Source organism: Delphinapterus leucas, chromosome 10 (genome assembly GCF_059928025.1).
Source record: "Delphinapterus leucas isolate spDelLeu-1000000601 "Yukka" chromosome 10, BTC_Dleu_Yukka2, whole genome shotgun sequence".
NCBI classification, from domain to species: Eukaryota; Metazoa; Chordata; class Mammalia; order Artiodactyla; family Monodontidae; genus Delphinapterus; species Delphinapterus leucas.
Genome location: NC_143138.1, coordinates 104,380,803 through 104,405,246, shown reverse-complemented (window position 1 = coordinate 104,405,246; position 24,444 = coordinate 104,380,803). Strand labels below are relative to the sequence as shown.

At 62.4% G+C, this 24,444-nt stretch overlaps 2 protein-coding genes across 2 annotated transcripts; one reads left to right on the top strand and one right to left on the bottom strand.

Moving 5' to 3' along the window:
• The first annotated feature begins 1,346 nt into the window (after positions 1-1,346).
• CHST13 (carbohydrate sulfotransferase 13) lies at positions 1,347-14,734 on the top strand. Its single transcript, XM_089919846.1, is given in 6 exon segments — positions 1,347-1,543; positions 3,357-3,373; positions 3,525-3,540; positions 10,638-10,681; positions 10,683-10,922; positions 12,695-14,734. Coding segments are annotated over 6 exon segments (1,236 nt in total). The 5' UTR covers positions 1,347-1,467; the 3' UTR covers positions 13,538-14,734.
• A 1,043-nt stretch (positions 14,735-15,777) lies between these two features.
• On the bottom strand, positions 15,778-22,832 carry C10H3orf22 (chromosome 10 C3orf22 homolog). The gene is made up of 3 exons (XM_022562563.3): positions 21,155-22,832; positions 20,027-20,158; positions 15,778-18,054 (listed from the first exon to the last, which is right to left on the bottom strand). The coding sequence occupies exons 1-3, from the start codon at positions 21,325-21,327 to the stop codon at positions 17,808-17,810; spliced, it is 552 nt and encodes a 183-aa protein (XP_022418271.1). The 5' UTR covers positions 21,328-22,832; the 3' UTR covers positions 15,778-17,807.
• Between the last annotated feature and the right edge of the window lie 1,612 nt (positions 22,833-24,444).

Genomic DNA, 24,444 nt, shown 5'->3' with positions numbered 1-24,444 from the left:
ACAGAGAACGCTGGTCCCAATGCAGGTGTAGGGGAGATTGGGGGCCGGCTGGGGGTGTAGATAACCGGGAATCCAGGTCCTGGGCCCAGAGCAGCAGCAGCCCTGCCCGCAGGCCATCCTGGGCGTGAACTGGATGCTCGCCAAGGCTCTCTGTCCCGTTTGTCTGGAAAGTCATAATAAGGAGCTTCTGGTTTGTCTGTGAACTGTTTCCTGCCCCTCTGCCATTTGAGACCTATCATAGCATTTGGAGCCATATCTTTAAGACAGCAGAACTATTATTTATTTAATATTCTCCTTTAAATAGACCTTTAAAACTTACACATAACGGGAACGAATTTTTATATCAGCACCTTAACAGAAACCAGAGTCACCTGCCAGAAACAGACAGTAACTGTAAAAATAAAATAATCATCAACGTCAAGTACTTAGATGGCACTCATTGAGTGCCAGACGCCGTGCCAAACATCTCCTGTGTCTCATTTAGTTCCCACAACATGATGAGGTGTGTCCTAGTACTATCCCACTGCAAAGGGAACTGGGGCACAGAGAGGTTAGGCCACTTTCTTGATCTCACACAGCACGTAAGTGGCACCACCAGGGTTGGAATCACCAGATTCTTCAAAAGCAGTTCAGAAACGCAGCCTTTCCCACACACTCACACTGTTCAGTGTTGGCTCAAGCACACACACCAGCACACAGACCACCGTGTAAAAACAAGGCTACAGGGTGGGCTTGGGAGGAGAAAGAGACACCCTTGGGCCTGATTCCGGGAAGGGGGGTTCCGGGGGAGTCACGTATAGGCGGCTAGTGCCCCAAGCCAGCCCCTGGACCCCTGGTACGTAACGCAGCAAAAAGGCAACGGGACACCGTGCTCCCCCGCCCCGCTCATCCGCCAATGTGACAAGGCTTCTCGGCCTCGGGTAGAGGATGGCGCCCCCGGACGAGCGGAAGAGGACAGAGCCGCGCCGGCGACAGGGCTCCCTCCACCCAGTCTCCACCCTTCGCGCCCTGGACCACTGCTCGGCTGCCCCGCTGAACTGGGTGGGGGCCGGGCAGACTGGTCCACCGATCCGCCTCGCCCACCTGCCTGGTCCCCAGCAGTCGCCGCCTCGCCCCCCCCCCCACCCCGCCCCTGGCGAGCAGAGCCCTCGCCCCCGCCCCCGCGCCGAGAGCAGTGGTGCGCGCCGCCGGGAGGGTCCCGAAGCGGTCCCTGGTCCGGATCCAGGAGCGAGGACCAGTCCCTGGGCGGCCCTGGGGTGGGTTGGGGGTCGGGTTTCAGGTCCGGTCCGAGGACTCGTCCGTCGGCGGGTCAGCGGGAGGGCCTGGGGCGAGTTGCCCTGGGGCGGGCTTCGGGTCCTGGTCCGAGGACTCGTCCGTGGGCGGGTCCAGGGGCGGGGCGGGGCGGGAGGCCGGCTTCGGGTGCGGGCCGGGCCGGACCCCGCGGACAGCAGCGCGCGCCGGGCAAGCATGGGGAGGCGCTTGTGGCGGCGGCGCGCGCTGGTGGCCGCGTGTCTGGGCGCCGCGCTCCTGCTCCTGCGCCCGGGTGAGTGCCCGCCGGCCCCAGGGCCGCCCCACCAGCGGCCGGACCCCCGACCGGGCGGGGGCACCTACGGTTTCCTCCCGGGCTGGGGCACTGGGGCGGGCGGGCTCAGAAAGGCTCTAAACGCCCCGCCCTTGTCCCGGCTCCCCGCAAGGGTCTTGTCCCCTCGGGAGTGGGTCTCCCAAGGCCCGGGGAGGTGAGAGGTGACAGTCGGGCCTCCCAGCCGGGGCCCAGGGACCAGGTGAGTGGTGGGCGGCGGAGGGCATTAGGCCCACCCGGAAAGTTTGCCTCCTTTGCCTCGCGCTCACTCCGCTTAGCGCCCGGAAACCCCTCCGGGTCCGCGGCCGCGCAAGGGCGGCGGGCTTGACACGGCGGGTCCGGAGGTGGCCCCTCCGCGCACCGCGCTGCGCCCTGGCGCGCCTGCTCCGCCTTAAGTTCGCACCGGGAAGGACTAGGGTCCTGAGCACCCACCTCGTGGTCCGGTGGGGGAAACAGGCAGCCAGTCATGACCGCCGTGCGGATTTCCAGCCCCGAGCCGGGCATGTGCTGAGTCTTCACTCACGGGAGAGGCCGAGGGGCCCGTGGGCGGCCTGGGGCTGGAGGTGCCCAGCCAGAGGCCCGTTCTGACCTCTGCTCTGTTTGCCTTTTCCTGGTGTGAGCTGAGTGAATGTGAGAGTGTGTGTTGGGGGAATCTGTATCTCCTCCCCCACCCCCCGTGGGCTCTGCAAGAATCCTTGGAATCACGCCTTTGGAGCCTTGCAGAGGGGGTCCAGGGAGGAAGTAACCGTGTCCCCAGGTGGGAGGGGACCATGGGAGTGTGGGGTCAGGGTGGCTCAAGAGATGAGGCTGAGGAGACTTTGGGGGCAGCATGTACCCACCTGGCTGGATCTGGGTGACCTATCCCCACCCCCCTGCCCAGGGCCTCAGTACTCCCATCTATAAAATGGGCTGCTCGAGTTCCTCCTTACAGGGTCTCTGGGGAAGTGCAGTTAAATGGGAGCGAAGTGGCTCCCAGCCTCTTCATCAAGCCAGAGGTCACATGGGTGGCCTGGTGCCCCCTGCATCCTGGGGTGAGGGGCTCCCTTCTCCTCACCTCAAACCTCTGTGACTGCCTCTGGGCTGGGGTCCAGGAGAGCTGGGCTTGGGAGGCCTCCTCGGTGCTCCCCAGGGCTCTGCCCAGTCACCCTGCTCTTCACACCGTCCCCTCCATGTCTGGACACAGCTGCCCAGACCTGGCCGCCTCCCCAGGCCCACGGGAGGGAGCTGCAGTCAGTCTTTCCGTCCCCTGACCAGTTCTGAGAGCTGGGGGGCCATGGGGGTGGTGCTCCTGCCTCCTGGGGAGGGGGTTCCCATGCCCTAGCTGAGCCGAGCGTCCCCCCGCACCGCGTGGGCTGTAGTCCTAGTGTCTGCGGTCATGACACTGGCCACCCACTCTTTCTTGGACAAATGTTTACCAGGACCTAGGGCCGGGCAGGGCACAGTGGCTCCTGGCCCCCAGGGCTCAGGCTCGGGTGTGGGGGGAGAGAGGGCCTGCACTTTCTTCCTTCTGACCTCCTCCCTCTCCTGCAGGGTAGGAGGGTGCCTCCCGTGCCCCCTTCCTAGCCTTTGCTCAGGCCGTTCCCCACCTCAGCCGAACCTGCCTCATGAATACCCTTGGCCATGACCCTCTCCCCCAGCAGGCGGGCCTCACTGCGTCCGGCCTGGCAGACCCTTCTGCAACCCTGCTTCCAGCGCCCCCAGGCGGGGAGGGGCCTTCCCAGAGCCCCTCTCTGTTCCCTTCTGCACTCTCAGACCTTTCCCCATGGCCTGCTGCCAGCCATCAGAGCTGTGAGGGTGGCCTGGACAAGCAAGGGCTAATCAAGCCAGCCTACCCTGCTGGCTCTTCTGCCCCCAAGTCCTGAGCTGAAGCCCCTGACCCCAGGAGCCAGTGAGGCTGTGCTAATGGTGGGCCTGCGGCATCTCCGAGTGTGTCCCGGCAGTGTAGCCCGAGTTGGAAGGGGGTGGAGCACGTGGCTTGTGGCAGGAGGATAGGGCTCCAGGGCCCAGGAGGGACTGCAGCCCCCTCCTCCAGGCAGGTGAGTCTCCAAAGCAGCAGAAGTTGCCACAAGGTGGGCCGGAGACCCCCGAAGCGGGCTCCGCTGCCCCTTTTCTAGTGGGGAGGTCTGGAGCAGCCCAACTGGTGCCTGTCAGGCCGATGCTGACCTAGTGGCCAGGGTTCTGGGGATGAGCAAGATGCCAGAGGAGGTGGGGCAGCTGCCTGGGGCACTGCTGCCGTCAGCGCCCTACCCTTGCCCCAGCCCCACTGACAGGCCCACTGTCCCCCCTGCCCGCCCACCCTTGGCTTCCCCTGTGGCTTACCTGGTGGGGTGACTGCTTCTGTGTGATGCCCTTGACCACGTATTTGCTTGTGCCGGCGTCAATCTGGGCTGGGGACAGAACTTGCTGACAACCTGCCCTCCCAGGGTTTGGTTCAAAAACCCAGATCTGCAGTCTGTCCCCTCTGTCCCCAGAGGCACACCCAGGGGGAGCCGTGATGCTGCTGCTTTAGCTCCCCACCCCTGCTGGTCCACAGGGGCCTTGCTGGGAGGTGCTGCAGCCCGCCCTACCCCACCCCGTCCTGACCTCCATCCCCTTCCGGGTTCACAGGGTTGAGCACCTTTCCTGAGGTTGGCGATCAGGGGTGTTTCTCTCAGAGCCAGGCTGGGGCTCTGCCCACTTCTAGGGGACCCTGGGTGTGTGTGTGGGGGCTTGTTCCCAGGGGGCCTGCCCCCCCCCCCCTTCTGGGCTGGACTGCTGCCCTCCTTGTCCTCTGGGGCATATCCCATCCCTTAGGGCCCCGCTTCCTGGCCGAGGTCCGAGCGTGATGTGGGGTAACAGGGACCTTCTCCCCCAACAGCCTTCCTGGAGGGGCTCCAGGGGGAAGGACCCGGGAGGCTCGGGTGGGGACGCTGGCTCTGTCCCCGCTGTCCGTCCGCTGCCTTCTCGGGCACAGCAGCACCTGGGGACCCAGGCCGAGGGGACAACGGTCCACGACGGTCTCGGAGCCCTTGCAGTCGTGCAGTGTAGGGCCCCGTAGGCAGCCACCGTTTCTAATGAGACACCAGGATTTGGTCCCATGCAGAATAAATGCAGAAACGCCCAGTGACTCCTGGTGAGCCAACGTGCCAGGGCTGGGGGGTCAGTGAGGACAGGGCCCCTAAGGCCTCAGCAGCAGCTCCTCAGGGCAGGCGTCCGAGCTTGCCCCCGGCTGCCCTGTATCTGCCGCCTCCCCCGGAGCCCCGCAGGCCCCAGCCCGCCAGGTCTCTCAACGCCTGCTCCGTGGCGCCCCAGTGCCCGACTGGACCCCCGACTCCTTTCTGTCCTGGCCCTGGAATCACAGCAGGTGACGGGTCAGAGACGGGGCGCCCCCAGAGGGCCGTGTCTCAGACTCACTGGGCCAGATGCCCTGCCGTCAGCGGCTCGAACCACGTCTGCATCTCTAGGTCTGGCTTTTCTCTGTGGTGGCCTCATTCCCCGCTCCCCAGCCAGCGGGCAGCGCCTTCACCCGTGGTTTCGGCCAGGGTCCCAAGGAGGCATCTCATTGGCCTAGATTGGATCACATGGTGCCCACCTCTGAGCCAATCGCTGTGGCAGAAAGGGATGGAATGCTCTGATTGGCCAGACCTGGTAACATGCCCAACCCAGCAGCTACGGGAGTGGGGAGCCTATCAGAACCACATGGAGGGAACAAGCAGGTTTGTGTCTGGAGGGGAATCAGGTGGGCGACCAAAAGGAGGGGGTGTGGCTGCTGGGAGCCCAATCAGTAGATGCTCACCACACTGCTGCCCACTCTCCCGAATTGCCGAAGGGTTCAGAGCTCTAAGGCACCTTCCAGGCCTCCAGAGAGGAAAAGTCAGCCGGCAAAACAGAAGGCTCCAGAGTAGGGACTGGTCGTCCCCGTTTGCAGAGGAAGACGCTAAGATCAGTAGAAACGAAGTGACTTGCTCAAGGCCACCCAACTAGGAAGTATGGGTGCCAGGATTTAAATCCATGTCTAAATCCCAACGCTTATGCTTTCTACTGTACAGGGCAGAGGTATTTGGGTTGGGCTTTGAAGGCTGCATAGGAGTTTACCAGGTGGGAAACAACGAAAGAGAATTGCAGGCAGAGGGAGTGGCACAGACAAGCATGGAGGAGTGAAATGGCCTGGTGTGCTAAGGGATTCAGGGTTCAGGAGAGGGAGCAGTGAAGTGGAGGCCAGGAAGGTACTGTAGGTTGGTGAGTGGCCTTGAATGACAGGCTAGGAGTTGGGGTGATTGCCCCATGGCCAGGAAGGGGGCCATCAGTCTTTAAATAAATACTCGCAGACACTAGCTGAGGTATAGGGATTATAAGAAAACAAGACAGTGCCCTCCTTGCAGAGCTGACCTTCCAGAGAGGCAGCCAGACATCAGCCCACACAAATCAGACGATCTCAGCAGTAATGAGTGTTGTGAATAAATTAACGGGAGGCTGTTCATTGGAGAGGCCCTCTTTCTGGTGGGACATTTGAGCTGAGATCTGAATGAGAAGGATTGACCCTAAAGTGTAGAGGTTTCTCCTGAGGTGGGGACGCACCTAATGTGTCCACTGACCAGCAGGAGGGCAGTGTGGCTGGAGCTAAGTGAGTGAGTGAGCAGGGAAGGGTGGGGCTGCACCTGGAGAGGCCCTGGAAGGAACTGGGACTTGCCTTCAGCCAGCGAGAAGCCACGTGGGCTTTATACCATCATACGGTGGTGGGAATAAACCCTGTGATTGTCCCGGGCAGAGGGGACGCAACTGTACTGGGAGTGATCTGACCAAGCAGGGTTCCGTTCTGGGCGCTGCGGAGCTCAGTGTCGAGTCTGAATCTTAAATACAAGTGGAGAGGTGGCTACTTAAAAAAAAAAAAAAAAAAGCGGCAGGATTGCTTTTTTCTTGTGAAGGGCTTGATCTCTGGAGGGAATATCCCTGCCCCGGGCCTGCAGGTCACGAGGGGACCGAATGGGCCAGACAGCGCTACTCCCGCCCATCTGTTCTTGCGACACTGACCCAGCTAGAACTTATTAACCAGAAGCCGCGTCGTAACCTCTACTCCCTGGGCAGGGGGTCACCAAGCACAGCTTCCCCCACGGGTGCAGCCTCAGTGGCCCGGGTACGGCTGCGCAGGGCCTGTCCTTAGGGTGGGCGGGCCAAGGACCGTTTGTTGGCTTCCCTGTGCGGCGTGCCACCCCCTGGCCTGCGGTGCTGTGAGGATGGGCGGGTAGTGTGCAGGGCAGGGTGGGCCTTGAGGGCAGGGCAGTAAAGGACGGGACTCACGCCGTGGCCTGGGGTCAGGCCTGCTTAAGGCCCTTACTTGCTGTGAGGCCTCAGCAGTTTTCTTTACGTCTTTGAGCCTCAGTTTCCCCATCTGTCAAGTGGGGATAACAATAGTTCCTACCCCCAGGAGTACGTGTGTCAGTGAGCAAAGCAAGGGCACGGTGCCAGGCTCTCGCCCACCCAGCACCTCCTGCCCGGCTCCCCGGCCTCCCTGCAGGCTCCTGTACCGCCCAGGACACTCCAGCCCACGTGCAGCGGGCACTGGGCTGTCAGGCTGGGCCTCACGCTGGCCCACTGGGCCCGCTGGGCCGGGACCCAGGCCTGCTCGTGAGTCTGGGGCTGCACGGCTCCCGGGCCTGGACCCTGGGCGCCCCCAGATTGCGGGCAGCTCACCCCCTCTGCTTCCCGCCCCTTCACACCCAGCTAGTTTGCTTTGAGCTCTTTCCGACATCCTGCTGTTGTCTGTTTCACCTCCTCCCAGCCTCCGTCCCTGTCCTCCTGTGTAGCCGCCTCTGTCTCTGTCACCTCTCAGTCCCTCCCACCCTCCTTCCGCCACCCTCTCCCCCTTCTCTCTCCTTCTCTCTCTATAACCTATTTTTGTTTCCTTTTCCAAAGGAGAGCCCGCCTGCGGTTTTGCCTGTGGCTGCTCTGGGCTGGCCCAGGCCCCTCCCCGGCCATGAGGCTGGGCCTGCCCATCTAACCCTCTGGCCTGTCTGCTCCACAGCACCCTTGGCAGGGAGGCCTGAGACCTGGAGGCTGGTGGAGGGGCGGGAGTGGGGGTAGCAGGATGCCGCTGTGTGGCCCTCTGGGGACAGCCCCTACCCTCAGAGCCCAGGCCTCCAGCTTCACGGAGGCGGGGCTGGAGCCAGGGATCACCAGCGCATTCCCCTTCCACCCGCCTCTACGGCCAGCCTGCCCGCCGGCTCTCCTGCTCTGTGCAGTGGCAGGGGCGGAGGTGGGCGGGGCGCCCCAGCCCTGTAATCACTGGCCTCGGCTATTCTGGGCCTCTCGCCCTCCACCCACTGGCTCCGGGGGTCTGGGATGGGACCTACTTTCCTGCAGGCTGTGGTCTGGCCAGGACACGAGGCCCCAACACAACGCTTGGTGTTTCCGGAAGGCTGCGTGCTTCCGAGTCGTGGGGCTCTGGGGTGGAGGTGGCCTAGGTCTGCTCCTCTGCATGGCCCCGATGGGCACCAGCCTTTTCTCCACCCCCAGCCGTGACCCTGAGGGGAGCTCCTCCCCTCTCAGAGGCTCCACTTTCCCATCGGCAAAGTGGTGAGGCGGACCCCCGCCTCCTGGGGCTGTGCGAGGTGCTGGGCTAGTGTGGTGCCCGCAGCTCCCGGGGCCTCCCTGCCAGCCGGCAGCCAGGAAACGGAGGTTCAAGTCTTGGGACCACCGACGACCCCCAACACCCGGGCAGACCCTGAGGGCCTCACCCCTCCACGTGCCCTGGTCACAGGAGAGCGCAGTCCTTGTTCTGGGGACACTGGAGTGGGGAGGGGCCCTGAGGCTGCCAGAGGCCTGGCAGGTGGCCTGGACAGCGGGCTTCAGGTACACACAGAGGGCTCTGGAGGCCGGGGCACGGCCTGTCCGCCTGTCATTTACTGGTTCATCCAACCACCTCCACCAGACACTGCTCCGGCTCAGCGGTTCTCAACGTGCACTGCCGTGCCAGCAGCAACAGCACGCTTGCACTGTCAGAAACACAGACTCACGGGCCCCACTCCACACCTGCGAGGGCCAGAAGCTCTGAGTACAGGCCCAGGCCACCTGTGTTTCAACAGGCCCCGTGCACGCTTAAGCTGGAGAACCACTGCTTGTGGTCAGTTGGCCAACAGATCAGTGCATCAGATTTTCCAGGTTTGCTTGTTTGCCAAAGACTTATCTTAAGGAAAAGCCTTGAATCCGGGCAGCATTTTAAGACTCTTCATTTGGTTGAAAGCCAAGGATCTTGGAACCGTTCGTTCTTTTTATGAATATATTATCTTCTCATATGATCCTGAATTCTTAAAGACATTCCTCTTATGAATATCCCACATTATTATGAATTCAATAATTTCTCAGTATCCATTGAATGTATTTAAATTTGTAAACCAGACTTACACGTTGTTGTATATATTACTTTTTATGGTCAATACTATTTATTTTTATTGAGATAATACTCTCATTCCATAAAATTCACTTTTTTAAAGTGTACAGTGGTTTTTAGCATATTCAAAAGCTGTGCACTCTCACAGCTGTACAAACCCAGAACGTTAGCCACTAGCCCTGCCCCCCATGTTCCCAGTGCCTGCCTGCCTGCCCCTCCCCCCATCCCACCCAGAGCCCCTGGAAACCACTCATCTACTTCCTGCCTCTATGCATTTGCCTGTCCTGGGCGTTTTGTACAGAGGGAGTCAAACAATGTGGCTGGCGCCTTCCGTGAGGCTTGTTTAGCTCAGTGTCAGGTTACAAGGTGCATCCACACGGTAGCAGGTGTCAGCCTTCACTCCTTTTTATGGCCGTTAAGTGTGTTAGCTGTGGGGTTTTCCCAGATGGCCTTTATCAGTTTGACGAAGTTCCCTTCGATTCCTAGTTTGTTTAGTGTTTCCATCATGAAACGGCACTGAATTTTGTGCAGTGTTTTTCCTGCATCTCTTGATGACCATGTGGGGTTTTTTCTTTATTCTATTAACATGGTGTATTACCTTGATATTTTTATGTTGAACCAACCTCGCATTTCTGGAGTAAATCTCCATCGGTCATGGTGTATAACCCTTTTCACATGTTCATGGATCTAGTTCGCTAGTACTTCCTTGAAGATTTTGCATCTATATTCGTAAGAGATACTGGTATATAGTTTTCTTTTTTTGTGTGACATCTTTGGTTTTGGTATCAGGGTAAAACTAGGTTCATATAACGAATTGAGAAGTGTTCTCTCCTCTTCTGTTTTGTTTGCTTGTTTGTTTGTTGAAGAGTTTGGTAGAGATTAGTGTTACTTTTTCTTTAAATATTTGGTAAAATTCACCAGTGAAGCAATCTGATCCTGGGCTTTTGTGGAAATTTTTAAAAATTACTAATTCCATCTCTTTACTTGTTATATGGCTGTTGAGATTTTCTATTTCTCCTTGAGTTTCAGAAAGTTGTGTCTTTCTAGATTGTCAGTTTCATAGGTTAAATCTGCCGTTGTACAGGTGCTTATATTGTATTCTTCAACCCTTTCTTATTTCTGTAAGGTCCACTACTAATGTCTCCTCTTTCATTCCCGTTGTTAGTAATTTGCGTCTTCATTTTTTCTTGGTCAGTCTAGCCAGAGACTTGCCAATTTGGGTGATTCTTTAAAGACTGCATTATAATTTATTAGTTTATTAATAACTATAATCACATTTAATAAAAACATGAGTGTTTGGTAGTTTCGGGAAGATTGAGGAATGCAGCGATGAGACAGAGAGCATCCCTGCCCTCGGAGGCTGCCAGTCTGGGTGAGAGCAAAACTTGCATTTACCATGAGGCGACACACACACCAGCAGGGGACGTACAGGCCACTGTAGGTGTCCCCTGTGGGTCACCTGAGCTGGTCACCTGCTCACCACCAGAGAGCCGGCAGCTTGGCTGTGCCGTGTCCGCTGCTGCCTAGCCATTTCTGTCTGCCTGTGCCCGGGGCCAGGGGAGGCTGGACCCAGCCAGCCTGCTGAGCCCTAACCCTCAGGGCTCCATGCAGGTGGCTGGCAGAGGTGGGGCGTGAGATGAAGGCAGATGGAGGTGGCAGAGGCTGGGGGTTCAGGGCATTCCCGGAGGGCAGGATGTGGGGGCAGGAGTGACACCAAGCACCCTGTCCTGGTGGACGACAGGCCCTGTCAGTGCCCCCAGAGGCAGGCGGGACACAGGCGGGAAACTGAGTCCCAGAGGTGAATCCAACGTGCCGAGGTGAGTTGGCCAAGCCCCCAGGAACACGGCCAGTCTGTCTGGTGCAGCAGTGAACGCCCCTCTCCTTGCACCCCCAGCGTTTGAAAACAGGGCCGTGGGCTCCAGCTGGCTTGGTGGCAAGAGGAGGAGTCCCCTGCAGATGCTCTACGACCTGGACCAGGTAGGTGGACAGACGCCCCGTCCCTCTCTCTGCCTCCAGCCACAGGAAACCCTGAGCTCCCACGTGGACCTGCTGCCGTGGGGCTGCAGCCACAGCTAGCCTCTGTCCGGGAGGGAATGCTGGGCTGCGGCAGGGCAAATCGTGGGGCAGGCTGAGACCTGGGGTCTCCAGCTGTGGACTGAGGCCACGCTCTCTGCAGCACTGCTCCACGTGGTGGACAGAACGACCAGCGGGCTGTGTGCCACCCGCGGCAACGGGTGGCAGCCAAGGGACCCCCGATCTCAGTCCTGCTGTGACAGAGGGAGACAGGCGGGCGCCCCCTCACCAACGGGGGGACCTGCAGGGACCACACACTGTGCCCACTGGGAGCACACGTCCGGCTCACACACACCCCAGCAGACACACTCAGCGCTACCGAGCGCCCGCGGGTCACCTGGGTCCCTGCCCTTGAGGCGCTGACGGTCCCGCGGTGGGGGGATGGCATCTGATGGCTTCCCGCACCGGCCTGCACTGACTTGTGTCCAGGCTGCCCTGAGCTCTGGCGGGAGGGCGCAGTGTAGATGGAGACCGACCCTCTCTGAGCAAGGGACACGGGGCCTGCAGAGGGACAGTGCAGATGCAGATGCGGGCACCAAGTACGTGGCGGTGGCCGAGGGCCATAGCGGGGCAAGGGCAATAGGGAGCCGAGGAGAAGGACCACACTGGGCTGGGGAAGGCGGCTGCTCACCGAAGCCCTGAGGGCTGAGCCCACGGCACCCACGCCCTTGGTGGGGGCAGGTGGGAGGCCTTGGTTCAGCGAGGGTGACAGGCTTGCCCTGGGCCACACGGCGAGCGGAGGGCAGGCCAGCCTCTCAGCAGGCTTCTGAGGGAACACGAAGCCTTGGTGGGGCTGGCTCGGCCCCCTCTCAGCCTGAGGGCCCAGTGGCTGTTACATGTCAAGGCATCCTGCAGCTGGACAAACAACAGCAGAGAAACGGTCTGATCGACAAGTGCTGACCGTGCACCGGGCACTCGAGTTCTGGGAGCCCACGCAGGCCTCGCGGCAATCCTGTACGATGGGGCGTCATTATCCCCGTTTACCTATGGCACTGTGCCTTGGCACAGGAAGGCCAAGGACCCTGAGAAGGGCACAGAGCTCGTAAGGACTAGACCCTGGCTGAGGGTCAGCTAGGCTGGCAGGGGTGAGGGCTGTGGCTGTAGGACTCTGTCCCGAACCGGTGGGCACAGCCCCGGCTTCTGAATCCTGAGGGACCCGAGGTGGAGTCCCAGCTTCTCTCCTTGACAGCTGCAGGCAACCCACTTCCTCTGAGGCTGTTTTCTCTTCTGTAAAATGGTGAAAGCAGTGCCTGTCTTGGTATTCATGGGGCTGCAAGCAACAGAGAAGCTAGCTGAGGCCAATTTAAGCCATCGGGACACGCACTGCTTATGTCTCAAGATGCTCTGAGACCAGCAGCCCCTGGTACGGCACAGGTCTCATCACCATCCTCCGGACGTTACTACTGTGTAAGCTACTGGTCTTACACCCCACCCCGGTTTTAGGGAACGGTGAGCAGATACTCAGTTTGCCCCGGCGCTTGGCGCTCTGACGTCAGACTTCTTTACCAGGCTGACTCTGACGTCGCACGTCCGTTCTCCGGCTCTCGGGGTCCAGAGTGCCGTGCACGCGATCAGTCACATCCTGCACGTGCCTCAGGCCGGGTAGATTCATTTCCCCCCATCCAGGCCCCCTGTCTCCCACGCGGCCCTGACCCACACCCATCCTGTCCCCGCAGGGCCCGCGCTCCGCGCTGGCCGAGGTGCACCGGCAGCGGCGCGACCTGCTGCGCCGCGCCTGCAGCCACCACACGCGCCGGCAGCGCCTGCTGCGGCCGGAGGACCTGCGGCACGTGCTGGTGGACGACGCGCACGGCCTGCTCTACTGCTACGTGCCCAAGGTGGCCTGCACCAACTGGAAGCGCGTGCTGCTGGCGCTGAGCGGCCGCGGCCCAGGAGACCCGCGCGCCATCCCCGCGCACGAGGCGCACGCGCCCGGCCGCCTGCCCTCGCTGGCCGACTTCAGTCCGGCCGAGGTCAACCGGCGCCTGCGCGCCTACCTGGCCTTCCTGTTTGTGCGCGAGCCCTTCGAGCGCCTGGCCTCGGCCTACCGCAACAAGCTGCAGCGGCCCTGGAGCGCCGCCTTCCAGCGCCGCTTCGGCACCGGCATCGTGCGCCGTCTGCGGCCGCGCCCGGACCCCGACGCGCTGGTCCGCGGCCACGACGTGCGCTTCGCCGAGTTCCTGGCCTACCTGCTGGACCCGCGCACGCGCCGCGACGGGCCCTTCAACGAGCACTGGGAGCGCGCCCACGCGCTCTGCCACCCGTGCCGCCTGCGCTACGACGTCGTGGGCAAGTTCGAGACGCTGGCGGAGGACGCGGCCTTTGTGCTGAGCCTGGTGGGCGCGCCCGGCCTGCGCTTCCCCGAGCCGCCGTCCTGGGCCCAGGCCGCCGCGCGCGACCGTGCCGCGCGCCTCTTCCGCGACATCAGCCCTTTCTACCAGCAGCGCCTCTACGGCCTCTACAGGATGGACTTCCTGCTCTTCAACTACTCCCATCCCTCCTACCAGCGGCTGCGCTAGCCCTGCGGGCGGGGGGATGGGGCGCGGAGACTGCGCAGGCTGCGGAGCCCTGACTCCGCCCGGAGAGCCGCCGCCCCCGCGCTCTCTCACCCTCGGCCCGCCCACCCCGCCCAGCCGCATCCCCTATGCAGCCCTGGTGCAGCCCACCTCCCCGCGGGGGCTGGCTGGACCCCTGGGTGCCTGCCGCCTGCTTCCTCGAAGCGCCCCAGCCGGCGGGTGCTTCCCCAGGACCCCTGAGTGGCTGAGGATGGGATAATAGGTTTTTAGGTTGCGACCGCCTGTTTTTTTGTTTTTTTTTTGCGGTACGCCGGCCTCTCCCTGTTGTGGCCTCTCCCGTTGCGGAGCACAGGCTCTGGACGCGCAGGCTCAGCGGCCATGGCTCACGGGCCCAGCTGCTCCGCGGCATGTGGGATCTTCCCGGACTGGGGCACGAACCCGCGTCCCCTGCATCGGCAGGCGGACTCTCAACCACTGCGCCACCAGAGAAGCCCGTGAGCGCCTGTTTTTTGTCCACTCTGTCCCGGAACCTATCCGTGGCACAAGGTTAGAACGCTGGCTCGGCGCAGCCTGTGGCCCATCCCGGGGCCCTCCCCACCTCACCTGCCCTGGTGAGGACGGCCCTGGACAAGGAGAGAAGGCCACCCCCCTTCCCGGGCCGGACCCAGGGCAGGACCAGCCTTGTCGCCAGCTCCGCCCAGGCGGCGATCGTGAGCTGCCGGCCACCTGGGCGTCCCGAGCCGGGAGCTCCCCGAGGGCCCTGTTCCGGCCCCACCGTTGGTCTCTGTCCCACTCAGTCTTCCTGAGCCCACAGAGCCCAGGTTGCAACGTCGTGGCAGACTTTACACGGCCTTGGTGAGCTGGGGAGCTCACGTTTCTGAAGTAAATGTGTTTTGTTACTTTCTGACATTTTAGAGTTTGTGTGTCTCATTTTGCCATTTGTTCTGGGGGCATGAGGTTGTCTGATCTTGAGCCTGGGTCACCTTCACAGCAGCCCACAGGTACCAGAGGTTATGTGGGGAGCGGGATAGGGAGGGGGTACACCATGGGGAGCGTGCTACATTCTGGCTCAAGGGGCGACAATGACATTTGGGGGAAACCTATCCTTTTACTCTGCCTGGGTCGAGGCTTAAAGCCAAACCAGCTCAGCCGAGCCCTGCGCTTCGGGCTGCCTCCTGCCCTGGGGTTTGTGGTGTGTGTGTGTGTGTGTGTGTGTGTGGGTGGTGTGTGTTGGGCTGCTTGGCAATGAGGATCCCCCCTCAGAAGCTACACACACACTGTGTTACATCATGCCGTCGATGCGCCGATGACACACAGCTTTGTTCCAAGCTCACTCAGCACCCACGCAGCCTGTGATGTGACCTGTTTGCTGAGTTACCTCCATCCAGAAGCCACACCCCAGGGGCATCACAATTACAAGTCACCCTCCTGATCTGCCGTGACACTGCGTGCTGTCACTCCCTCAGGTGGGGCAGCAGTGCGCGCGCCCCGTCTCCGTGTCACACTCTCCACAGCCCGCCACACGGCCCTCCCCTCGCCTGCCTTGGGGTATCTGCCTGCTCCGAGCTCTCTCGCTGGTGCCAGAACACCTGTCCTCCCAGAGCACAGGCTGTCAGCCAGCCTCCCAGAGCTGGGGTCCCGGCTGGGTCACTGGACGATCCGAGAGAGGCAGGGTCTCATGGGCAGAGCTGGACAAGTCGTGAGGGCGCCCAGGGGGCTCTCAATCAGGCAGCCCCGTCAGGGATTCTACTAAAACCAGACATAAGTTCCTAAAGGGATTGAGATCACCAGCTGAAGGTCTCAAGCGTCTACCTTGCTCACCACTGTCTCGTTTTCCCAGTTCCTCAGTCTCCAGAACTGGGTGGTGCCGGTCAGCACCTTCCCAGGGATGGAAGGGATGTAGGCGGATTGGTTTACAAAGACTTGTTTAAAAGAAGTTTCAGTGTTCTTTCGCTTTTTAGGGCTTTCATTGTCAGGAAAATGTTTCCCAGATTTTCGTAGTTGTGGTGTTGGTTTATGTTTTTTGTTTTGTTTTCGGTTTTATTTTGTGGCTTTTGTCATTCAAGCAGCTTCCTGGGAGGCCTATTTCCATGGTTGAAAAGTTTGCTAAAATAACCCCCTGGTTCTTTGGGCCTGGAGGGATGGTGCACTTTCCGTCTCCAGGCAGAGCCCCACTTCCCACCCCACCCCCACCCCCCACCCGCCGGACCACGCCTTGAAGCTTCTCCAGCCGCAGCGGAGGCAGAGGGAGCGCCCTTCGAAGTGCCTGCTTCCAGGGAAAAGCCGTCAGCCCCGTCTGGTGGAACAAGGGGACCGGCCCTGCAGCTTTTGCCCCTCAGGTGGGAAACTGCACGAGGCCTCCCGGGACTCAGCCCCAGGTGCCTGCGGTGAGGCTCTCCCTGCTGTTCGGTGGCGCTTCCTGGAACCTCCCCCCAACTGAACCAGTTGCATCCACATCCCTGTCTCCAGACCCGCTCTGGGGAGGATCCACTGCCCACTGCAGACTTGCTTTTATTTCACTGGTCCCTCAGCGATAGGCATTTAGGCACACCTGCGTCCTTGCACACACCTGGTCCTACGCACGCGTGTGACTGTAGGAGAAACTCCTGGAAGGCGGGCCGGCACCCGCGACCTCCTCCTTAGGAGTAGTCCTCAGCCCTGTGCTGTGCGTTTGGCTCTGCTGGCACTCAGGGCACCAGGACAATCGAGGTCTGGGCGGCTGCCCCTGCACTCTGGCAACACGCCCCATGCGCCACACGGGCCACCGTGGTCATTTCTCTGGTCCGTGGGGTGACTTTGCACCGAGAACCCTGCTCAGCCTCTCCTGCTGTCAGACATGCAGCGTGTCGCGCGTTGTCTGTGAGGTGCTTCCCAAAACTCGTTTTCTTCTCTGAGGACCTCATGTACGAACGCTCAGCACACATCGAGACCAACAGAGAGTTCCTTACTCCCTAAACGTTCTCTCTTTAGCGAGAACTCGCAGGGGAGGAGCCCCTGACGAGCAGCACATTTTAGGACTGGATTCAGGGGACTGGCTGAGCTTTTTCTACGACAGAACCACCGGCTTTGCCCCACGCGCCCTCCAGCTCCGTTTCCTAAACGCTCTGGAGCCACAGCCAGTGCAGCCTGGAGGTGGGGCTGAAGGAGCCTCTGTCTGTCAGCTGCTCATGGCCACGTGCAGAGGGACCCTCGGGAAACAGTGTGGTGCCTGCAGGTGAGGGTGGGTGCTCAGGGGCACTCTGGCCAGCAAGTCTTCTCTGGAGACAACGTGCCAGGGGACAGGACCGGACAGGAAGGCTCAGAGCAGCCTCACCCACCACAGCAAAGAGTGGAAACAACCAAACATCTATTGGAAAGAGATGGACACTTGTCCACATTGCTAAGGGCGGCCACCCTGGTCCTCCCCAGGGTCCCCACCCCCTTCTCTCTCCCAGGGGGAGGGCTACAGTGAGGGTCCCAGTCTGAGTGCTTTCCCAAGGCTCCGAGATGACGTCCTAGCCCCTGTCTTACTAGAACGGAGGGCAACCTTTACATGCTCAGCCGCCACCCTCCCACATATGCTGCTCCTGCGAATGCCAGGGGAGTCCGCAGGCTGGATTGCAGCGGGCCGGGAGCCCCTCTTCCATTCCCCAAGTCTTCTCTTTAGAGTTGTAAAACACCCACAACGAGGTTGTTAGGTTCACGCAGTAAACATTTAGAAAACGGTATGCCCGTCTCCAAGTCCCCAGCTTTTCTACCCAAAAGTTACCTGCTCCACACTCGCACCCACGTGCACATGCCCACGCACACGTGCACGCTCATACATGCACACACCCACACACCGCTTTCTAATATACACAGATGGCAGCATTTTAGACACTCCCTGCTGTGCTCTAAAAAAATACCTGAACGTCCTCTGTAGATTGTTCCAGGTCAGCATGTAAAGGGCTGCTGCTTCTTTCTAACGCCTGTCTAATGCTTCGCGGTGCAGCCGTGGCACGATTGAAAGCCGCCATTAACAGACATTTAGGTGGCCTCCAATCACTTGCTATTTCCTGCGGCGCTGGAATGAATATCATCGTCCAAACATCTTTACTTACGTGTGTGAGCATAGCTTTGGGGTAGATTCTTGGAAATGATATTCACACGCTGCAGAATTGACCGTCACCCCATTTTATGGATGAGAACACACAGCCGGACATGCAGACGACCTTCCAAGGGGGTGGGAACCTGCAGCGTGTATTCGCGGGGCGACCTTTCCGGGGCTCCTCAGGGCTGCCCGCCTCCCCACAGGTCACCTTAGCCTGAAGGGAGCTCCCGGAGCCGCTGCCCTGAGCGCCCGGGGAACGGGTGGCCGAGAGAGAGGCGGCGCAGAGCTGGGCTCCAGGAGGGGCCCCCGCGGGGGCGGGCGGCATCGGCCGGTGGGGGGAAGCGCGGACCCGGGGAAGCGGCGGCTCAGCAGCACCAGCTCCCAGACGTTGCTTGGTGGTGACGGTGGCGGCCGGAGGCCGGACAGTGGAGGGAAATCCGGGGCCCCCAGCCTAGAGAAGCCACACAGAGCGCCGCGCTGACCCTTGGGAGCCTCCCCAACCCCCCTCAGAGAAGTCAGCCGGGGCGCAACCAAGATTCTGCTCCCAGCGCGGACACGCCGCCTCCCAACAGCCACCCGCCTAGACATCCAGCAGCCTGACGCCTCCCGCGCTCTGCCCCATGCCTGCCCATCTTGGGAGGGACCGACATCGTGCGGACTCCTACCTCCGGGGACCACCTTCCCCAGCCACCTTCCGAGACCACCCTCCCCTCCCCCTCCCCCTCCCCTCCCTCCCTCCCCCCTCCCCCTCCCCTCCCTCCCTCCCCCCTCCCCCTCCCCTCCCTCCCTCCCCCCCTCCCCCTCCCCTCCCTCCCCCCCCCCTCCCCCTCCCCTCCCTCCCTCCCCCCCCTCCCCCCCTCCCCCTCCCCTCCCTCCCTCCCCCCCTCCCTCCCTCCCCCCCCTCCCCCTCCCCTCCCTCCCTCCCCCCCCTCCCCTCCCTCCCTCCCCCCCTCCCCTCCCTCCCTCCCCCCTCCCCCTCCCCTCCCTCCCTCCCCCCCTCCCCTCCCCTCCCTCCCCTCCCTCCCCCCCTCCCCCTCCCCTCCCTCCCTCCCCCCCTCCCCCTCCCCTCCCTCCCCCCCTCCCTCCCTCCCCCCCTCCCCTCCCCTCCCTCCCCCCCCTCCCCCTCTGGGCCTCCTTCCCCACCTCCCCCATTAGACCTAACTCCCCACCTCCTGCATTGGCCCACCCTCCCCAGCTCCCCATTGGGCCACTCTCCCTGCTCCCCATTGGACCACGTTCCCCACCTCCCCCATTGGACCACACCCCCCACCTCCCCCATTGGACCAAGCTCCCCACCTCCTCCAGTGGAGCACCCTCCCCAGCTCCCCATTGGACCAAGCTCCCTGCTCCCCGTGGACCAGGCTCCCCACTCCGCCGCCATTGGACCACCCTCCCCAGCTCCACGTGAGAGCACCCTCCCACTCCTGTTTCCCAGACTTCAGTGGCTCCCATTACCCCTCAGATAAGCGCTGGCCTTTAGCACCTGGTGGTCTACCCGCTGCAAGGGGCTCAGGGTGTGAGGGAGGGCAGTCCAGGGGGGCAGGCCTCAGACTCCCTCCGTCCAGCACAAAGGAGCCGGCCACGCACAACCTCACTGCCACACAGGACCGTGACTTGCCTGACCCCTTCACAGGAGACGCTGAGACCCAGCGACACCTGTGCCCCCAGCCCCCAGCCTGTCAGTGAGGTAGGGGTGCTGAGACGCAGGACCACAGCCTGGGCCAGCGTGGGTGGGGGATGGGCACCATCTGCGCTTCTGTAGGGGTGCGTGTGCGGGTGTGCACTTGTGCGCTGCCTCTCGGGGTGTCCGTTCAGGGTATGGTGTGCATCTTTGTGACTCGCCAGGGTTATACACGGAGTGTGGAGCCAGGGGCCTCAGCTCTGAGGACCTGCGTGCCCACTCACGTCTCTTTGCTGGAGGAGTCGCAGGCCGTGGGCCTGGGGCTGGGGTCCTGGGGGGCAGCGGGGAGGCCCTTCTGTGTCTAACACCTGAGTGCCAGTCCCGGTTCAGGGCGGGTGGATGTGTCTGTGCGTCTTTAGGTTTGCATGTGCGGGGTCCTTATCAGGGTGTCTGGGTGTTTCGTTACGTGTCGTCCCCCCCACCCCCGGTGTGTGTGTGTGTGTGTGTGTGTGTGTGCGCGCGCGCTGCCCAGTGCGGGTCCCCTGCCGGCCCCTCCAACCCCCAGAGCTGGCTCTCCTCCACTCTATGCTCAGCCCTGATTCCCCACCCGTGGACGAGGCCCCAGATGAGGCCAGGCCCGCCCGAGCTGCCCTGCCGGCTGCGGGAGGGACCGCGGGCTCTAGTGTCTCCCCGGGGCTCCAGTTTCCTCAGCCTGGACGTAGTGTGTTCGTGTGTGGACCAGGTGGAAGGCCGGGCGGCACGGTCCGCAGGCAGCGCCAGTGACATCCGGCCTGAGACTCACCCTCTGACCGGGACGGACCTCGTGGGCACCAACGTCTTCTGCAGGGGCAGCTGCTCCCGCAGCGAGCTGCTCGTCTTCGTGACCTCCCAGGGCTGCAGGGGCTCCGCGTTGGTTTCCGTCAGCCAGGAAAACCTACAGGAGCACTTGGCATCTTTGGGGGCTACAGCCCAGCCATGTGGAATAGCTCTCGCTCGCCTGGAACTTTCCACGTTCCAGGCGCTGCTCTGAGTGCTTGATAACCATGCCGGGAGGTAGGTATTGCTCTGCCCTTTATGGATGGGGAAACTGAGGCACAGAGAGATTAAGTGACTTGCCCAAGGTCACACAGCTAGGAAGCAGTGGAGCTGAGATCTGGGCCAGCAGCAGGCCCAGAGTTATGTCTCGGCCCTGCAGCAGTGGCCTGGCCCCGGGAGCCCCAGGCCCCAGGTGTAAGGCTCCCCTTGCTTCACGTAAGGGCCACTCTGCCATGTGCGTCTGCCACACTGGGCCTCACAGGACAGAGTCTGGGGCCTGGCGACAGAAAAAGGGTGGAGGTGAGGTGTCCAGCCCCGCCTGCTGCGGGCGCTGGAGAGGAAGCCGTGTGCCCCAAAGGTTCCGCTCTGAGCAGCTGGCAGTCCTCCCACTGCCTCCCAGGCCCCGCCTGCCTGCTCAGCACACAGCGGCCTCTGCTGGCTCCTGAGTGCCCTGGGGCTTTGCAAACTCCTCCCCCGGCCCCCCCCTTCCCGCAGCCGGATCCCATCACACCCTCACAGGAGCAGGTGCTGTGAACGGGTGACAGGGCCACTGGCCCAAAGGAAGCGGTTGGCCATGGCTCGGGGGGGGCCCAGGGGCCCTGGGCCCCTCTCTGGAGGCCCTTGGCTCAGGGTGGGATGGGGGCGAAGGTGGACCGCGTCACAGAGCGCAGAGCTGGTCAGGGAGCTCCCTGTGGACAGAGGACTGCCCCGCTCCAGCTCTGCGCCCCAGAGTGCGTTCCTGGGGTGCCTGCGGGGAGGCAGGGCTTGGCCTGGGTTCAGGGGTCAGGGTCCACGCTCAGGGCCTGGGCTCAGGGCTCGGGGTTAGGGCTTGGGCTCAGGGTCCAGGGTTAGGGTCTGGGGTCAGGGGTCAGAGTCCACGCTCAGGGTCTGGTACCTGTACGGAAACTTCCTGGCAAACTTCTCCTCGGTCCTGTTCTTACTCTTCTTACCCTGGTGGGACCCCTTGGGGGCCTTCACGTCCATCGCAGAAGGGGGCTGAGCTGGGGTTCGCCCTTCAGCCACAGCTGGAAGACAGGCGGGAGGAGCCAGTCGGGACCTGGATGGCATGGCTTCCCTTTGACTGACCGCCCGCCCTTGTCTGCCGAGGAGATGAGGCCGAGGGGAGGGCTGTGAGCTGCTGGTGAGCCGGGGCCCCGCCTCAGCACCCCGCTCCAGGATGCTTGCTCTGCTGTGTGTATGTGTGTCTGTGTGTGTGTGTGTGTGTGTTAGGGTGTACGTGTGTATGAGTGTGTGTGTGAGCGTGCAGCTCGATGCGGTTCTATGCCGTGTGCGGCTCCGTGTCGCCCCACGGTCGAGGAGGCTCCCGGCTGCTCCCCTGCCGGCAGCCACATCCTCCCTCCACCGCACCCCAGCCGCGGCCACCACGGATCTGCCCCCGTCTGTGTGAGGACGTGGCTGCACGGGGTTGTACGGGTGGGATCGCGTGGCCGGCGCCCTTTGGAGACTGGCGTCCTCCTGCCGTCGCAGGGCTGGGTCTGCGGGGGCTCCCGCCCAGGGCTGAGCTGGACCCACTGTCACCCACGGGACCCCGGGGCAGTTCCCAGGCTGGAGGTGTTACGAATAAAGCTGCTGCAGATGTTCACGTACAAGTTTCTGCACGAAGACAAGACTTTGTTTCTCTGTTGTGGGCGCCTAGGAGTGCGGTCACCAGGCTGACGGAGGCCCATTTTTAGTTTTAAAGGGAACTGCCACGTGGTTTTCGAGTCGCTGGGTCATTTTCCCTGCCCAGCAGTTACGAGTGGTTCTCTTTTAAGGCACCCAAGAGTAAGGGTAACCCAAGTCAGGGCTGAGAAGGGCTGGGGTTAAGCCCTGACCACTGGGGCTTCATGTGCCCCTTGACCCCAGCGGCTGTGCTAATGTGGCTACACCGTGGTCCCCACAGCCAGCTCCTCCGCACGTGCGTGAACTTCGTGGGCCGATGCCGGCCACCTGCCGGCACCCCGTGCTCCACAGGCGCGGCGGCTCCCAGCGTGGGAGGTCCCGAAGCGCCGGCCGAGGCCCTGGTTCCAGGTGGGGATGCTGTCAGCCACCCACGGACGTGCCTGGCGGGCGGGTCTGACTGCGCCGGGCCAGACAGGTTCCCGGGAGCCAGTGCCCTGGAAGCAGCCCCGCTGGCGACGCAGGGATGGGGTGGGGAAGGAAAGCCGGGCTGCCCGGCCCCTTGACCAGGACAGCTCCGGGGCGCGCTCCCCACAGCACGGCCCGCGGAGGACCTGGCAGGACTGGGCGGAGTTGCCCACCGTGGGGACACTACATGGAGTGCCTCTTTCCCCCCTTCTCACCTCCCACCCCTACCGAGCCGCGGGAGCTGCTCCCAAGTAAGGCATCTCACAGCAGCACGCACCTGTCCCCCGTCGTGGGACTGGCTGAGCCGCCAGGAACCAGGTGGAGAAGGCGAAGGCTGGTCAGGTCCCCCCAGCACCGCGTCTGACCACAGACAAGCGCGAGCACACACACAGGCCGTCTGGCCCCAGCATCACTCCCCCCGCCACACCCCTCTGGAGCAGGGCAGCCACTGGCTGCTGGCTCCTCCTTCCCTGTCAGACCTGAAGCCCACCCCCCATCCCAGGCTGGGGCTGCCCACCCAACCCTCTGTAGTCCCAGCAGCTGGGTTTCCGTGACAACACTTTGCATGATAATGGATCTCCTGAAATCTGGAGCAAAGCCGCCAGGAAAAAAGGCGCCCCTTCCCAAGCCTGGGGTCTGGGTTCCCAGGAGGCCGCTGTCCCAGTGGGGATTGGGTTTTCTCTCCTGGGGGAGAGGTGGAGAGATGGGCCAGGCTGCTCCCCCGGAGGGCTTCGAGGGCTGCCTGGGGCAGGTGCCCCGGCGTTGTGACAGAGCGTGCTGGCCGTGAGGCTGGATGGCCCCACTGGGCACAGAGCACCTGGACAAGGCCACGCGGGAAGCCCTGGCCTGTGAGCCCCGAGCACAGCGTCCCGGAGGCTGGGCCCCACCAGGGAGTCCTCCTGACCCTGACTTGCCGCTGGCAAAGGGCCGTGTGGACGGGGCAGCTCTACACCAGCGCAGGCTAGGGGGCCTTTGCGGCCTCTGACGTGGGACCAGGGTTGTTACGAGGACACCAGGGACCTGTCAGTGGCCCTGGCCCCCAGCCCTTTGCTATCAGGTAAAGCTTTCAGCCCCCCTCCCCCGAGGAGCCAGGAGAGGGCCCTGGTCCAGGACAGGGCTGGGTCCGCACAGGAGGTGAAGTGCCTGTTAAGCTCCGTGCAGGACCTTGTTTAATGTTTCCATCTGATGGAGGACATATTACCATCATCCCATTTTCAGGTAAGCAAACTGAGGCTCTAAAAGGTGAACTGCTGGGCTTTCCTGGTGGTGCGGTGGTTGAGAGTCCGCCTGCCGATGCAGGGGACGCGGGTTCGTGCCCCGGTCCGGGAGGATCCCACATGCCGCGGAGCGGCTGGGCCCGTGAGCCATGGCTGCTGAGCCTGCGCATCCGGAGCCTGTGCTCCGCGACGGGAGAGGCCACAGCAGTGAGAGGCCCGCGTACCACCAAAAAAAAAAAAAAAAATGTTAACTGCTCTGCCTGCATCCCCCCTCCCCCAGCACGTGGGGAAGAGGTGGGGTCCAGGCTGTGTCTGGGCCACGTGGCGCAGTCCTGGAGGGGCTGGGCGACAGCACCCCACGCCCACTGGGCCCCACCTGCAGACCCTCCAAGCCCTGGGCCTGGCCCTGCAAACTGTGCCAAGCCTGCTTCCCGCGGGGCAGGAGGGCCCTGCCGGGTCCGGGGCAGGCCTCCGGCCCACTGCTGCTCCCCAAGCCGACTTGGGGCTGCCCTTCCCAGCCACACAGGCTGCCTCCCCGCTCCCAGCAGGGACCCAGTCAGGGTACGGATCGCAGGGCCTGGCACTGACCCTGCCCAGGAAGATGCCGATGTGAGGGCCACTGCCCATGCCCCCAAGCCAGCCCCCCAGCAGGGCGCCTGCAGCCAGAAAGGAGTGGGTGAGCGAACCCCCCAAGGGGCCAGCTACTCACTGGGCCGCCTGAATGACGCCAGAGCGGGGTGGGGGGGGGAGAGACGCTGGCTACGGTCCTGGCTGCCGTGCACCAGGTGAGCACTGGCCCCAGGGCCCCAGGGGCCAGGCCCACAGGCTCATTGCAGCATCAGAAGCCCCTGAGGTCACAATCAGTGACACTGCAGCCACC